The 14,268-nt window shown below is 44.7% G+C and overlaps 1 protein-coding gene across 1 annotated transcript in view; it reads right to left on the bottom strand.

The window, feature by feature from the left end:
- Nucleotides 1–3,535: 3,535 nt before the first annotated feature.
- Nucleotides 3,536–14,268, bottom strand: part of LOC123030054 (A.superbus venom factor 1-like) — a 126,948-nt gene continuing 116,215 nt past the window's right edge. The window contains exons 38-40 of the mRNA XM_044443616.1: nt 10,292–10,375; nt 6,274–6,409; nt 3,536–3,798 (exon numbers count right to left, since the gene is read on the bottom strand). Coding sequence (XP_044299551.1) covers nt 3,657–3,798; nt 6,274–6,409; nt 10,292–10,375 — 362 coding nt within the window. The 3' untranslated portion in view covers nt 3,536–3,656. The remainder of the gene's footprint in view (nt 3,799–6,273; nt 6,410–10,291; nt 10,376–14,268) is intronic.

Genomic DNA, 14,268 nt, shown 5'->3' with positions numbered 1-14,268 from the left:
ACTCCGAGGGTATGGAATGGGCTTCTATGGGAGGTGGTTGAGGCCTCATTGGTGAGGGTGTTCCAAGGATAGGCTAGACATGCACATGGTGGGCATGTCATGAGCGGAGCCGACTGGAGCCAGGGGATCCCTTCTGACTTGCTCTGTTTCTATGTTTCTAAAAACAGCCTAGTGATATATGAACTTAACTTGCGGATTACTTTCACAGCATTGTATTCTAATCCTTATGATTAGAGGGTGTATGTACAAAATAGGAGATTGAAGTTGGTCATGTTTCTGACCATGGGCTCCAACTTCAAAGGAACTCGAAGTTTATTCTTATAGCTGAGGCATATTTACTCTGAGAGACATCCCACTGATTTCGGCAAGACTTGCTTTTTAGGACAGCATGAATTGGAGTGCAGCTGGGCAGGGTAAGGCTCTGTGGGCAAGGCGGGATGAATCCAAGGTGGACAGACCATCAAACCCAAAGCCATGTCTGGCTTGTACTTACAGAGTGGAAGGGGGTGGGGGTGGGGATGGCTGGAGGGATGCCACTTCCAGGAGTGGTGTACTGTCCCTTTTTTGTCAGGGATATGTTGGAAGAGTAGGAGAAATTATATAATATGTAACATTAAAATGTTATGATATATATTTTGCTGAATATACAGCAAACACACTAAAGCAGACCTCAGTCAATTTAAGGCATTGAAAAAAATTCAGAAAACTTTTTGGGTTCAATAATTTCTGAAAAGACCACATTACGGTCTGTGGAGAACGACTTTCAAGAACTATTCCAGTAGGTGAACAACTATGTTCTCCAGTCAATAGTTCATCTATTTAAACAAAAGAATCTGGAACTTGCTTTGCAGATAAAAACTTTTTCTCTCTCTCTAATTCTAATGTCGGGAGTTGATGGGTGGTTAATTCAGGACAGAGATAATAAAATCTTTTTCACACAAGGTGTAATTAACTCAAGGAATTGCTTTGCAGAAGGTGGGATGATAGCTGCCTTAAGTTTCTTCCTAAACATAATTGACTGTTTTCTAAACGCTTACACTTTTTTTCCATTTCTATCTTTTAAGTTAGAAGTTAACAACAAAATGCATTTTTAGAATTTCTCTACTTTTTTCTTAAAGTCCTATGATGTGGGGTGTAGAAGTTTTCCTCCCTTATAAGAGTATTTAATACATTCTGCTGTCAGTGAAAGGATGGATGAGTCCTGTTGAATTTTGTTAGTGGTTTCTTTATCTAGCTTTCCTGCCACAACTAGTTCAAAATATATGCAGCATCTTGAACCTTCCAGGAACCTTGTCCAATACCATTAAATGTTAGAGTCCAACTACCAGCCAATGATGAAAGCCCAGCAAAAGCCAGTGATTTCACATGTTCTTTACACAGCCGTGATTAGGGTGTTGCTCTGTTGTGGGTTTGGCCTTTGCTGAATGTATTCAAGCCACAGTTTTAGTGTTTAGAAAGCTGTTGGCTGTCAGTTAACTAACCATAGCTGAACAAAGCAGGCATCAACAACTCTGCTAGTTTCACCAAGATTTGGTTTTGTACTAACAAGAATGCATGAGAGAAAATTCTTTTGGATGTGTTTTTAAATTTTTTTAATTAGGAATATAGTTGTAGCATCATATCAAAATGTGACTGGCATAAATTAACATAAAAAGGCTTTTGTTGCTAAACAGAGCATTGCTAAAGACTTTTAGATCTTATTAGTTTAATGGGAAGTAGGATTTTCTAAACAATTTTTTTCTTAGATGTTTAGTTTCAATAGGATATACGTCCCCCTTTTTTACTTAAAAAGAGCTATCCTGTTCGACTGGGACAGTGGCTTCTTCTGCAGCTTTTTTCCAGGGGATCTCATTGCCAGATTCTCACCATATAGTGGTGTGGTTGACATCCTTGTTTAACACTATAAATTCATGTTCAAGTGAGGGCTTCTTTGGAAGGGCAGTACTATTTTCCATCATGCAATAGTCATATTGGTACCATTCCCCCCCCTCCAAGTTAAGTCTGCCTGCCATTCACCCATAGGTGTGATGCATGGGGACCATAATGAAGAACAGGTTGCTTACCTGTAACAAGCTACTTACCTGTAACTTTGGTTCTTTGAATGGACTTCTGTGCATTCATACCACCAGCCCTGTCCTGGTGCCATTCTTAATTTGTTCTGTTATGGTACTGATGTATCATCAGTATTGGCATATCATTCTGTACTATAATGGATATTATCCCATTCCCTTGGTATCCAGGTGCCATATGGGTTTTCTAATAGGATAAGGGAAGGGGCAGGAACCTACTGTGGATGTACACACTTAGACAGTGGATGAAGGTCCCTGCCAACATTCTTCAGTTATAGGAGTCCAAGACAATTCTCCATGCAGGCAGAGTTTACAGGTGTGAATGCAGAGATGACCATTTGACAAACCACCATTATTCCCATTTCTGCTACAGAATTGATAGGTTAAGACATTAACTATGCATGTGACTTAGAATATACCTGCTCATCAGTTAAGGTGCAATCCTGTGGCCTCCCAATATTATCTGGTATGCCATGGGGTCATGCAGAGGCCCAGCCACCTCAGAGCTGGGACTGTGAAGGCCAGGCTCCCACACTGGCCCCGTGCATGCAGCATGGAAAGTAGTGTGCTTGGGAGGTTGGACCTACAATGCCATGGGGTCTTCAGATATCTTAGTGGCCTTGTAATAAATCATACAAGTATTAATTTTGGAAGGAGTGAAGGATGGATTTGAAGACAGCTTAGATGGTTTTAGCAAAGGATTATACAAATTCACAGAGGACGGGTTTATTAAGGGCCATTTGTTATGGCAGGGAAAAACAGCTCTCCAAAATTATAGACAGTGCACCAGGGGCTGGCAACATGGAAAACATGCTGACATAATCTCATTTGCAGTTAAAAGGTCTAACTCTGGTTGCAAAGACCCAGTCTAAACCAAAATGGTATTTCAGTCTTTCTAAAAGAAGTGTGATCAATGTTGGGCTTAGGCATCTGAAAGCAAAAACAAACAAAACTGTACTGGTTTTCACATCCTTCATGTCAAAACTGCGACTTTTGGGGTTATGAGTGCGGTGCCTTCCAGGCTTCCAGTGGTGCACACAAAGCTGCCTCCATAGCTTTACATCGAACTAGCAGGTGGAGTCCCCTTTGCTGAACAGGAGAGGAGCGGTCCTGCAGCGGGATGGCTGATCACATGTGGAAGTGGTCTCAAGGGGCTGGTCTCAAGGGCTTTATATGCCCCTTCCAATTCTATCATCATTCTGTTCGATTCTCTGAATTTGCTGCCACCTTTGAAAATACATAGTTAATACAAACCAGCCCAGGTGCCCGTGATGATTTGCTACATCCACCATGAAAGGGATTTTTGGGGACACCTAAAGCAGTTTCCTAAATGTGGCCATGTATCCAAAAGGATTGGAGACCTCTCAGCTAATCTATACTATAGGTGTAAATCAGTTTCTCTGTCTAAGTAACTTTAGTGTAGCATGTGAGGTGGTGGAAGTGATGATGTACACAAGGTTCCACAGTAAGAAATCAAGTCTTGGTTTATTAAATAAACCACAGGATGGGAAAATGGAAGAGTAACAATTATATGAAGTTGAAACTTTGGGAAGAAAGTCATCCCCAGAGCAAATGGCACTTCTGAAGTTAGGCCTGACAGCCAAAAAAGTTCATTACAGTGGAGAACTCAATGAATTGATTGCATAGGTCTTGGTATTCTTCATCTTGGCATTCATCATTGTTTGGCCACTTCTCGATCCAGGTGTCCTTGCTAATGAAGTAGCTGTACCTGCAAAGGAGAGGGGAGAAATATGGACTCTTAGTTTCTTAGCGCATAGGCAGCCTGGTTGGGCTAAGTGCTGAGGAAAGGATGCCACTAGTGCCTCAGGACACTGGATAGCAGCACATATACTATAGGTCTTCCTTTCTCATTACATTATGAAGATACGGCCTCAAGGGAATGAAAAGTCTCTCTCTGGCAGAACACCTCAGGATCCACCTGCTGAGCCCAAGAGCTGCATCCTGAATAAATTTAGGAATAATATGAGATGTTTAAATTTCCCTAAAGGTTGGTGATAGTGACAGTGAGGAACAATCTCCAGGAAGAACCAACCTAAGAGAAATAAACTACAACAGAGCTTTCAGGTACAGGGCTCTTCATGCTTCCTGTGGCAACTGAATATCAATCAAGCTGATCTAGGCAGCTTTATATGTTTCTGAAGCTATGTAGGAACCAACAATACAAAGGGTTCTAATTACTTCACTCTGGGAATATCACTCAGAGGGGCTTTGCAGTAATAGTTAGGCCACTTCTTGGAAGATGTTTACTATAGTCAGAGACGCTCCATGGCTTGTAAGACCTATGTAGCGGTAAACACTTCTTTAGGGAGGTGTATATACAGTATATCACAGAAGTGAGTATACCCCCTCACATTCTGTAAATATTTTATTATATCTTTTCATGTGACAACCCTGAAGAAATGACACATTGCTACAATGTAAAGTAGTGAGTATACAGCTTGTATAACAGTGTAAATTTGCTGTCCCCTCAAAATAACACACAGCCAATGTCTAAACCGCTGACAACAAAAGTGAGTACACCCCTAAGTGATACTGTCCAAATTGGGCCCAAAGTGTCAATATTTTGTGTGGCCACCATTATTTTCCAGCACTGCCTTAATCCTCTTGGGCATGGAGCTCACCAGAGCTTCTCAGGTTGCCACTGGAGTCCTCTTCCACTCCTCCATGACGACATCATGGAGCTGGTGGATGTTAGAGACCTTGCGCTCCTCCACCTTCCGTTTCAGGATGCCCCACAGATGCTCGATAGGGTTTAGGTTTGGAGACATGCTTGGCCAGTCCATCACCTTTACCCTCAGCCTCTTTAGCAAGGCAGTGGTCGTCTTGGAGGTGTGTTTGGGGTCGTTATCATGTTGGACTACTGCCCTGTGGCCCAGTCTCCGAAGGGAGGGGATCATGCTCTGCTTCAGTATGTCACAGGACATGTTGGCATTCATGGTTCCCTCAATGAACTGTAGCTCCCCAGTGCCGGCAGCACTCATGCAGCCCCAGACCATGACACTCCCACCACCATGCTTGACTGTAGGCAAGACACGCTTGTCTTTGTACTCACCTGGTTGTTGCCACACACGCTTGACACCATCTGAACCAAATAAGTTTATCTTGGTCTCATCAGACCACAGGACATGGTTCCACTAATCCATGTCCTTAGTCTGCTTGTCTTCAGCAAACTGTTTGCGTGCTTTCTTGTGCATCATCTTTAGAGGAGGCTTCCTTCTGGGATGACAGCCCTGCAGAGCAATTTGACGCAGTGTGTGGTGTATGGTCTGAGCACTGACAGGCTGACCCACTACCCCTTCAACCTCTGCAGCAATTCTGGCAGCACTCATTCGTCTATTTCCCAAAGCCAGCCTCTGGATATGACACTGAGCACCTGCACTCAACTTTTTTGGTCGACCATGACGAGGCCTGTTCTGAGTGGAACCTGTCCTGTTAAACCGCTGTATGGTCATGATCACCATGCTGCAGCTCAGTTTCAGGGTCTTGGAAATCATCTTATAGCCTAGGCCATCTTTATGTAGAGCAACAATTCTTTTTTTCAGATCCTCAGAGAGTTCTTTGCCATGAGGTGCCATGTTGAACTTCCAGTGACCAGTATGAGAGAGTGAGAGCGATAACACCAAATTTAACACACCTGCTCCCCATTCACACCTGAGACCTTATAACACTAACAAGTCACATGACACCAGGGAGGGAAAATGGCTAATAATGCCCAGTTTGGACAGTTTCACTTAGGGGTGTACTCACTTTTGTTGCCAGTGGTTTAGACAATGATGGCTGTGTGTTGAGTTATTTTGAGGGGACAGCAAATTTACACTGTTACACAAGCTGTATACTCACTACTTTACATTGTAGCAAAGTGTCATTTCTTCAGGGTTGTCACATGAAAAGATATAATAAAATATTTACAAAATGTGAGGGGGTATACTCACTTCTGTGATATACTGTAGATGTACAAAAACTTAGCTCTGGGTCTGCTGTGGTAATTCATCCATTGCATTTTGAGCATATGTATCAAATGAGTTTCTTCCATGCAAACTGAGCTTGGGAGTAACATGCTTTTTTGCATGTGTTTGCAGGAGCGGGTGGGCAGGCATTACATAGAACTGTGTTGTCTATAGTTTCATATTCGTGGACCTGTTAATGCAGAAAATGAATCTAATGAATGAAATAAAGTACATACCCTTCCTTTGTAGACCACATGTCACTGTCAAGACCCCAGATCAGGTAGTCCTTGTTCTCCTCTAGATGCAAAGAGTCCTTGCATTTTATGGGACTGAAAAATGTGAGGATATTACTTTGTGGATTTATGTTATTGCCTGTAGGAATCAGATAAAACATGAACAGACTTTTGAAGCCAGGCTATGAAGTAGGAGCCATATTTAAAAGTTTGCTGGGTGCAATTTTCTTTAGTGCCAGTAGGACTGCAGGCAGATTAGTTCATTTACTTCAAGGTAGCCTGGCCCTTCAATCTTCTACAATAATTTGGACTACTAAAGATGGACTTGGCATCTACTTAGGAATAGTGCAATTGAATGCATATCTAGCTGAAAGTAAACAACTCTGAGTTCAATGGGACTTACTACCACCTAAGAATGTTAGGAATGCTTCATAAGTCAGCTGCTCACTGAGTCCTTTCTTTAAAAAAACAAAAGCCATCATCACCTGCCGGGGTGCCAAACTAGATGACCACGCAGGGACACAGACTGACTCTCATCAGGCCATCTTCAGATCTTATGTCCTTTCTCTCTCTCTCTTTCTCACACACCCACCCACCCTCCCTTTTTACTGGTGCTGAGAAGGGGACTTGGCCAGCACCAGGCACTGGGCAGAGGTGTTGGTAATAGGCAAATATATTCTATTAATTCATGGTTTGGAAGGCAAATGATCAATCAATAAACCAATTTTAATTGGATGAACATCCTTGATGTTTTATCATATCAATGCATTGAAAGTTACTGCTTAAAAAACCAGATGTATTTCTTTGACTGAGTAAAGCATGACCTAAACCTTTCAATATTTCATTTGTTTCTCACTGTGGAACTGCTCAACACATTCAGGACAAATTCTGCATTTCAGTTTTGCATATCAGTTTGCCTTATTAAGCTATTTTCAAAAGGGAGGAGAGAAAAAAGCAAACTACCTTATTTTAGTAATATTGCAATGAAAGTTGGTATACACATTCAATATTTAAATCTCTGTTATAATTTTAGAAACAGCTTTGACTCCTCTACCTTTTTCAAGATTTTCAGGAAAGATGGAGAACACAATGTAATGCGATGTACATTTGTGCCATTATTTTCTGTTTGAATTTGGAACAGCAGTTGAATCTCTACAGCATTTTTATGTGGGGCATAGCAAAAACTAAAAATACATTGCAATGCAGTATCAGCAGTGTGTTCTTTGGAACACTACTCCATGTAGGTAATGGAGTGCTGTCAAGAAAGAAAAAGACAAGTCCAAAGGTCAGCCTTCGGAACAAATAATCTTATGCTGAAAACCCTGGAATCCCCACAAACTGCCCCTCACATATCCTTCAAACACTGAGAATACCCAAGAGAGAGACAACCCTAAATAGAACAGGGTATCATCCCTGTGTCCAGTGTTCCTTTCTCTCCCAGCAGTGGCATATGCTGGGATGGGATATAGAGCAGAATTCTTTCCTGGCTGAGACACTCTGCTGCTTGATAGAAAAGGTGCAAACCTGTGGCCAAAGTATGCAGGGGCATAAGCATCTAACTTGAAGTGTTTGATAAATTAAGTTTCAGTAGACCAAGTAACAATGCTTTAGTTGGCTTCTGTGAGGTTTCTAATTCTAGTGTTCAATAGGACCACTAGAATATGCCATTAAAGCTGAAGGGATTGGTGGTTCCTGGGTTTCATAAGTAAAGGAAATAGCCTCAACCAATATTGCAGTTGTGAGCTTAGAAGCCTTTTTTTCCAGTGGTAGAAGGATGTTAGGAAAAGATAGTCAGACTTGCAGAACTCAGCTGCTCACTCGATATATGCACTCTCAGTGGCTTATGAGATTTAATTTTGCCACTTCTTTTCCTTGGATCTGTAGTTTGGGGGAACCAAACCAAGGAGGGCAGGATGATTGATCTCTTAGGACCTGTGAAAAGATTTGTTCATATTTTGAATGTTAGCTGGCTCTCATTCACGCTGATGTTCTGAATATACTTTTATGTGCACAGAAGCACCAGTTCTGAAATTGCTTTGGCTTATGTGACAATCCAGAAAAACTACCATGAAGGAAAAAACAAAACACAGAAAGGCACTCCACAGACTTCTTCATGTGCTTGCTTAGAATCTTATGTAAATCTCAGCTTGGTACTCTGGGTGGCACTTGTGGGTTCAGAAAGGAAGCCCCTTGTAAAGGAAAGCAACTATGGGTGAGTTGAGAAGGTTGCCTGTTTTCTCATGCCAAGGATAATGCACAGATGGCTTAAAGCAGTGTGGGAGAAACAGTCCAAGGGCAGAATTCATTTCTGGAGATGCTCTCAAGAGCTTCATTCTAGCAGTGGGTATAACCAAAGGCAAAAGGAACAGGGAAGCAGGCAAAGGTGACGGGGCAAAAATACCTGCACCTTTAATGCTCTTACTGCAACTATTAGGGAAAGCATTATAGAATGGAGGAAACTGCACAAAAGCTGCGAAAGTTTTTGGAGAAAGGCATGAGACAGCTGTTCGGGGAATCCTAATTTGGCACCTGGACCTGAGGTTTTCCACCGCTTCCTTAAAGGTATGAGGACAGAGCACTTGGAAGACTCCAGTCTGTAGAAGGGATGGTTCCTTAATGAAACCTGCAACTTAAGATCAACTGTGGCATTGTGGGAAGATCTTCCATTTTATCTCATAAATGCGATTGGTGGAATTGCTGTAGAACTGCAGCATAATGCCTACGGCTCCTTGGAATGCCAGCCTTCTGAGATGTTCCACTTCATGCTGATCCCAGATGGGCACTGAAGTAAAAGTTTCTGAGCAAGAGGGGTTGCTCATGGGGTTTCCCTCTTCCCTGCCCCTGCCAGAGGGGCTTCCTCTCCAGCAGAAGTGGGGAAGGGCTGGCCTGGGTTAGGTGGGGATATGCCAAGAATGGAGCATCCGGGGGGCACCCAGGTTCTCCATTCTTTACGCCTGCTTGAGTGAATGCCTCTCAGGAACAGTGAGGAAACCAGCTGCTCGGTGCTTCTCCTTTTTGCAGCAGCACCCAGCTGACTGCCCTGTGTCCCATGCCCGGCCAGCTCTCCTCCTGTTGTAGCGGTTGTCTCTGGAGCAGGCAGCATGGGTGCCTGCTCAATGGCCCAGCCCTCTCTGCTGCACTTTACCCCTGTTGGCACAGCAGAGAGGAGAGGAGAGGAGAGGAGAGCAACCTAGATGAGCCTAATCACCTGTCAGTTTCCAGGGTTGCTTGGCATCTCATGGGAATCCATTTGGGTAATTTACCGGGGTGAATTGGTGTGCTGACTGCCTACCAAAGAGTCTGGGAAATGTTCCCACATGCAGACCCTGTGACTATGGCTTGCGTTCCACACTTGCCTTTGTCTTCAGAGTGCAGGATACGACAAGGATAATGAGCCAGATATATTGTAGAGAAACTTGTCTGCTATTACTAATCTTTCTCTCCCCAATAAGCTTTCAAGGGACACACATGTTTTCTACAACCCAGTTTAAAATATCATTAACCTAGTACAGTGGTAACTTGGCTCATGAACTTCATCCGTTCCAGGACTCTGGTCGCAACCCAAATTGGTCATGAGCCAAGTCAAATTTCCCCATAAGGTTCAATGTAAATAAGGTTAATCCATTTTGTAACCATTTTTTAATCATAAAAATTTGAAACAAAGTGACAAAGAACAACAAAGTAACAAAGAACAAGAAAGATTGCGACCATTCCCCCCCCCCCCCCGAGCATGACCGCAATTGCACCCGTCTTTCCTGCACGAGCGGCATCGCGGCCGTAGATGGGTGCAATCACAGTCATGTTCGGGCAGGGAAGATGGGCGTGATCACGATTATCATCCGATGCAGAGCTTGTGACCCGAGGCAATTTTTTTCTGAAATTTCTGTTCGCAACCTGATTTTGGTTGTGAGCTGAGGTGTTCATGAGCCGAGGTACCACTGTATAATGCAGAGCTTTATTAGAAGAAAATGCTTTCTTCTTTTGACTTTGTCTTTTTTTCCCTTCAGGAGAGAAATTTTACCTCTTTTAATAACCTCCAGTGCTTCCATGAGGTAGACAATAAATCCATTTGCTTCTTCCGTTCGATTCAGCCTGGTTTTGTACACTTAAGACAGAGAAAAGGTCTAAGTTAGGATGATTGCCTTCTTTCTCTCATAATGGCCTTGGGCTCTTTAACAAGCAGAAATACTTACAGCATAATCCCGCAACACTGATCTGAGACTAAATCCACTAAAAGCATATAATTTATTATCGGTGCTGCTGAGGCTTTTGTCCTTTGGACAGACAGAATCTCTCATTGCATTTGGCATCACAAAATCTAGACCATGTTCTGATGATGACAGATAGTGTTCCTCCCACAGCAGTGGCTGCTAGAGACATTGTTATTATAGTGCATTCATATCCCACCATTTTTCCTCTTCGGAGGAATCTAGAACAGCTTCTGTAACCCTTCTCTATTTCACCACCACCCTGTGAGGTGAGTTAGGCTGAGAGGTTATGACTGAATAAATGTGGGCTTAACGTGCAAATGTATTAAGGAATTGGAAGGTCCTAATCAGGCTAAGAAATTGTTTGTCTGCAGTACATCCATCCATGAAGTTTCAGTAGCTCTCTGATTACATTTTATTCAGTGAAAACTCTGGCTTCATGTTTACTGGATATCACAAAATCTCTCAAATAAGGTTTGCTTAAGTTGACTAACTGCTGCAGGTGTAATATTGCTAATATTTCATTAAACATATGATTTGGCAATGTCCAGTAATGGCTTCTTTTGGGAGGAGGTTTATGCTATGGATACATTTTATATTAGTGTGCTAATTAATATTCCTTGATTCATGTTTTCTTTTAAATTATCTACCTGCTTTGTGTAAGTTAATACATGATGAGCATAAATGGATTTTCTGTACCTTTTTGACAGCTAAAAGACTAATAGTTTATTAGCTTTATAAGGCTAAATTGCAGTCTGGAAGGTCCTGCTTCAGGAGAGAGAGAGACGCTGCTACATCAAAAATGAGCTATTCCACCTGCTTCCTTTCCCCACCCTGAGATATTATTATGTTGTGAGCCGCCCCGAGGCTACGGCAAGGGGCGGCATAGAAATGTTTTAATAAATAAATAAATAAATAAAATAAGCAAGGCTAGGAGTTGTCCTTTTAGGAGGACTTGCTATGGGGGGATGCAAGAGCCACCCTGTAACCTTTTGTTCAAATTTTTGTTGCTCAGAGGGATTGCTTTTTCCCTTCGTAAGGCCTGAATGTGAGCCTGGGAGGAAAGTTTTTGGGCCAGTGGAAGGACTTGTGGTAGGGGACCAGTCTGACTGTAGGAGGTAAGAGGAATGCAGCCCAGATGATGAGTAGCTGTGCTGTGCTGCAGCCCTCCTGACGTCGGCAGTTTTGGTGGCTAACTTACCAGCCTGTCTCCAGATGATGCCGCCAAAGTAAGGTCCTGTTCATTCATGATTTGGCAGCGAATGAAGTGATTGATTTGGCATACATTACCAAGAGCAGGCTGGATGAGCGTGGAGGAGACAGTTTCTCCCAGTGATGTCCACTGGGGTACTTGGTTCAGCATCAGGATAGACCCGAATGCCAGGAAGGGTGGGTCGCTGTGGGCTGTAAGAATTTCATCTCACTCTCTAGGTCCAACTGCCTGTCTGGCTAGAAGGCTAGAATGTTAGAATGTTGTGCTGGGCCTGCAGGAAAAATGGGGGGTTCTGCTGATGTACGTACGGCCCAGCCTGCAACTCAGCAGGCTCCCCACCTGAGCTGACTGGGTCTGTCTCCATTGTGATGCAGAGGTCCCCCAGGCTACTGATCTTGGTCTACATAAACATTCATGCTGAGGATAATTAATCTGAAGTGACTCAGGAGATGGTGAATTCCATGACACCCATGGGAATGTCCTGGCATGTTATCAATCCACTGGGGTCCCTTTATCATGGTCAAAGCTTCTGGAATTTAGACTGGCAGAAGCTGCCCCCCGCAAAGGGTGGGGAATTTATTAAAGTGGTCTGCCCCCAACATGGGCACTAGGGAATTTTCCAGCTGATACAGTTGGTGGTCCTGTTAAATCCCTGGTCAACAGAGATGACCCAGGAGGCTGACGCAATCACTCCAAAATGACTTCTTTGTAGTGGCATTGAGAGCAATGAAACAGAACAGGATACGTCTTAAGCGCACGTGGAGGAATCAAAACCTGCAATGTGCCTATAGTCAGATTTACATAGGGGCAGTGATGGCAGCAAAGGAACATCTCACAGCCTCTTCTCTGTTTTTGGTCTGTAGTCCACCAAAGGCCTTTCAGGCCAGCTGGAAACTATTAAATGCTGGCCTGAAGGACATTGTAGAATTGTTCAGGTGCTGCAAAATAACTACTAGGCACTTCCAGCATAAGAAGGTCTTACACTCCAGTATGGGGTTCCACAGGGGTTGGCTTTTTCTCCCATGCTATTTAACGTCTACATGAAACTACTCAAGTGGCATCATCTGGTGTTTTGGGGTGTACTGCCATCATGATGCTGGTGACACACACTTGTCCTTTGTGCAAGGGGCTGACCCTCCTAGAGGAGGAGGTGAGGTGCCTGAGGGCCGAGAGAGCTCTCCAGGCCCCCCCCGGAGCAGCCCCCCTCTGGACAGAGGGTTGAGGGAGGGGCCACGGGAGGAACAGCCAGGGAGACATGGAGGCATGTCACCCACAGGAGGAGGAGGCCAGCATGGCCTCCTCCTTCTGGCACCGATCTGGAGCTGGGAAACAGGTTCTCTCCGCTTGGAGGGGCTGGGGCTGATGAGGCCTTGGGGGACCAGCAGGATCCCCAGCCTAGGACCACAAGCAGCAAGGGGGCCACTGCAGGAGAGGCAAGGGCCAGGGTACGGCTGCCTACCACCACCAGGAGGAGATGGCAGCAGGTGATTGTCGTCAGGGACTCCCTGCTGAGGGGCACGGAGGCGGAAGTGTGCCGCACCAGCCCTGAGGCGAGGGAGGTCTGTTGCCTGCCAGGCACACACATCCAGCATGTGAAGGATAATGTGGAGCATCTTGTTCGCTCCACTTGGGGGTCACCAGCCGCTTCTGGTGATCCATGCGGGACAAATGACATAGCCAGGCAGGGTGTGGATGGGACCACCAGGGACTTGGAGGCCTTGGGGAAGAAACTCAGGGACCTTAAGGCCCAAGTGGCATTCTCATCTATCTTACCGGTCTGGGGATTTGGGCAAGGTGGATAGGAGGGTCACTGAGGTGAACAACTGGCTTAGGTGTGGTACCAGAAGGAACGCTTCGGGTTCCTCGACCACGGCACCCGGTTTCTTGCCAATGGAATTCTGGCAAGGAATGGTTGCACCTCACAAGGATGGGGAAAAGGTCCTTTAGAGATGCTCTAGCGAACTTTGTCCAGGAGACTTTAAACTGAGCCGGGGGGTGGGTACGGGCCCCCCAGAAACTTGTCTGCACTGGACGAGTGTGAGGAGAGGATCAGGGCTTTGGAACCAGGGTTTTAGAGGTACTGCAGGGACTGACAAAACTCCTACAAAGAGAGGGCCGGTATCAGGGAAGATGGGAGGAAGGAGGAGCCTGGGGACTCCAAAGAAAGGAAGCTGTGGGACGGGGTTGAGGTGCATGTACACCAATGGGAGGAGCAAAGGTAATAAGCAGGAAGAGCTTGAAGCTCTCCTGGGAATAGGAGGGTATGACCTGGAGGGGATCACAGAAACTTGGTGGGATGAAAGGCAAGACTGGAATGTAAACATGGAGGGTTAACACCTGTTTAGAAAGGACAGGAAGGGAAAGTGGAGTGGGGGGGCGTGGCTTTATACGTCAGGGAAGGGATAGGATGCAGTGAGATAGGGGATCTGGTAGAGGCAGTCTGGGTGAAACTAAGGGGTTTTGACAGGGAGAGGGACCTGACAGTGGGGGAATGTTATCACCCCCCCGGTCAACTTGAGACCCTGGATGATGTCCTGACGGAGGAGATTCAAGGATATCTCGGGGGAAGGACACAGT

The sequence above is a fragment of the Varanus komodoensis genome, unplaced genomic scaffold (assembly GCF_004798865.1).
Source record: "Varanus komodoensis strain SLA01 unplaced genomic scaffold, ASM479886v1 scaffold42, whole genome shotgun sequence".
Lineage (NCBI taxonomy): Eukaryota > Metazoa > Chordata > Lepidosauria > Squamata > Varanidae > Varanus > Varanus komodoensis.
Note: the sequence above shows the minus strand (reverse complement) of the source record. Positions and strands in the feature narration are given on the sequence as shown.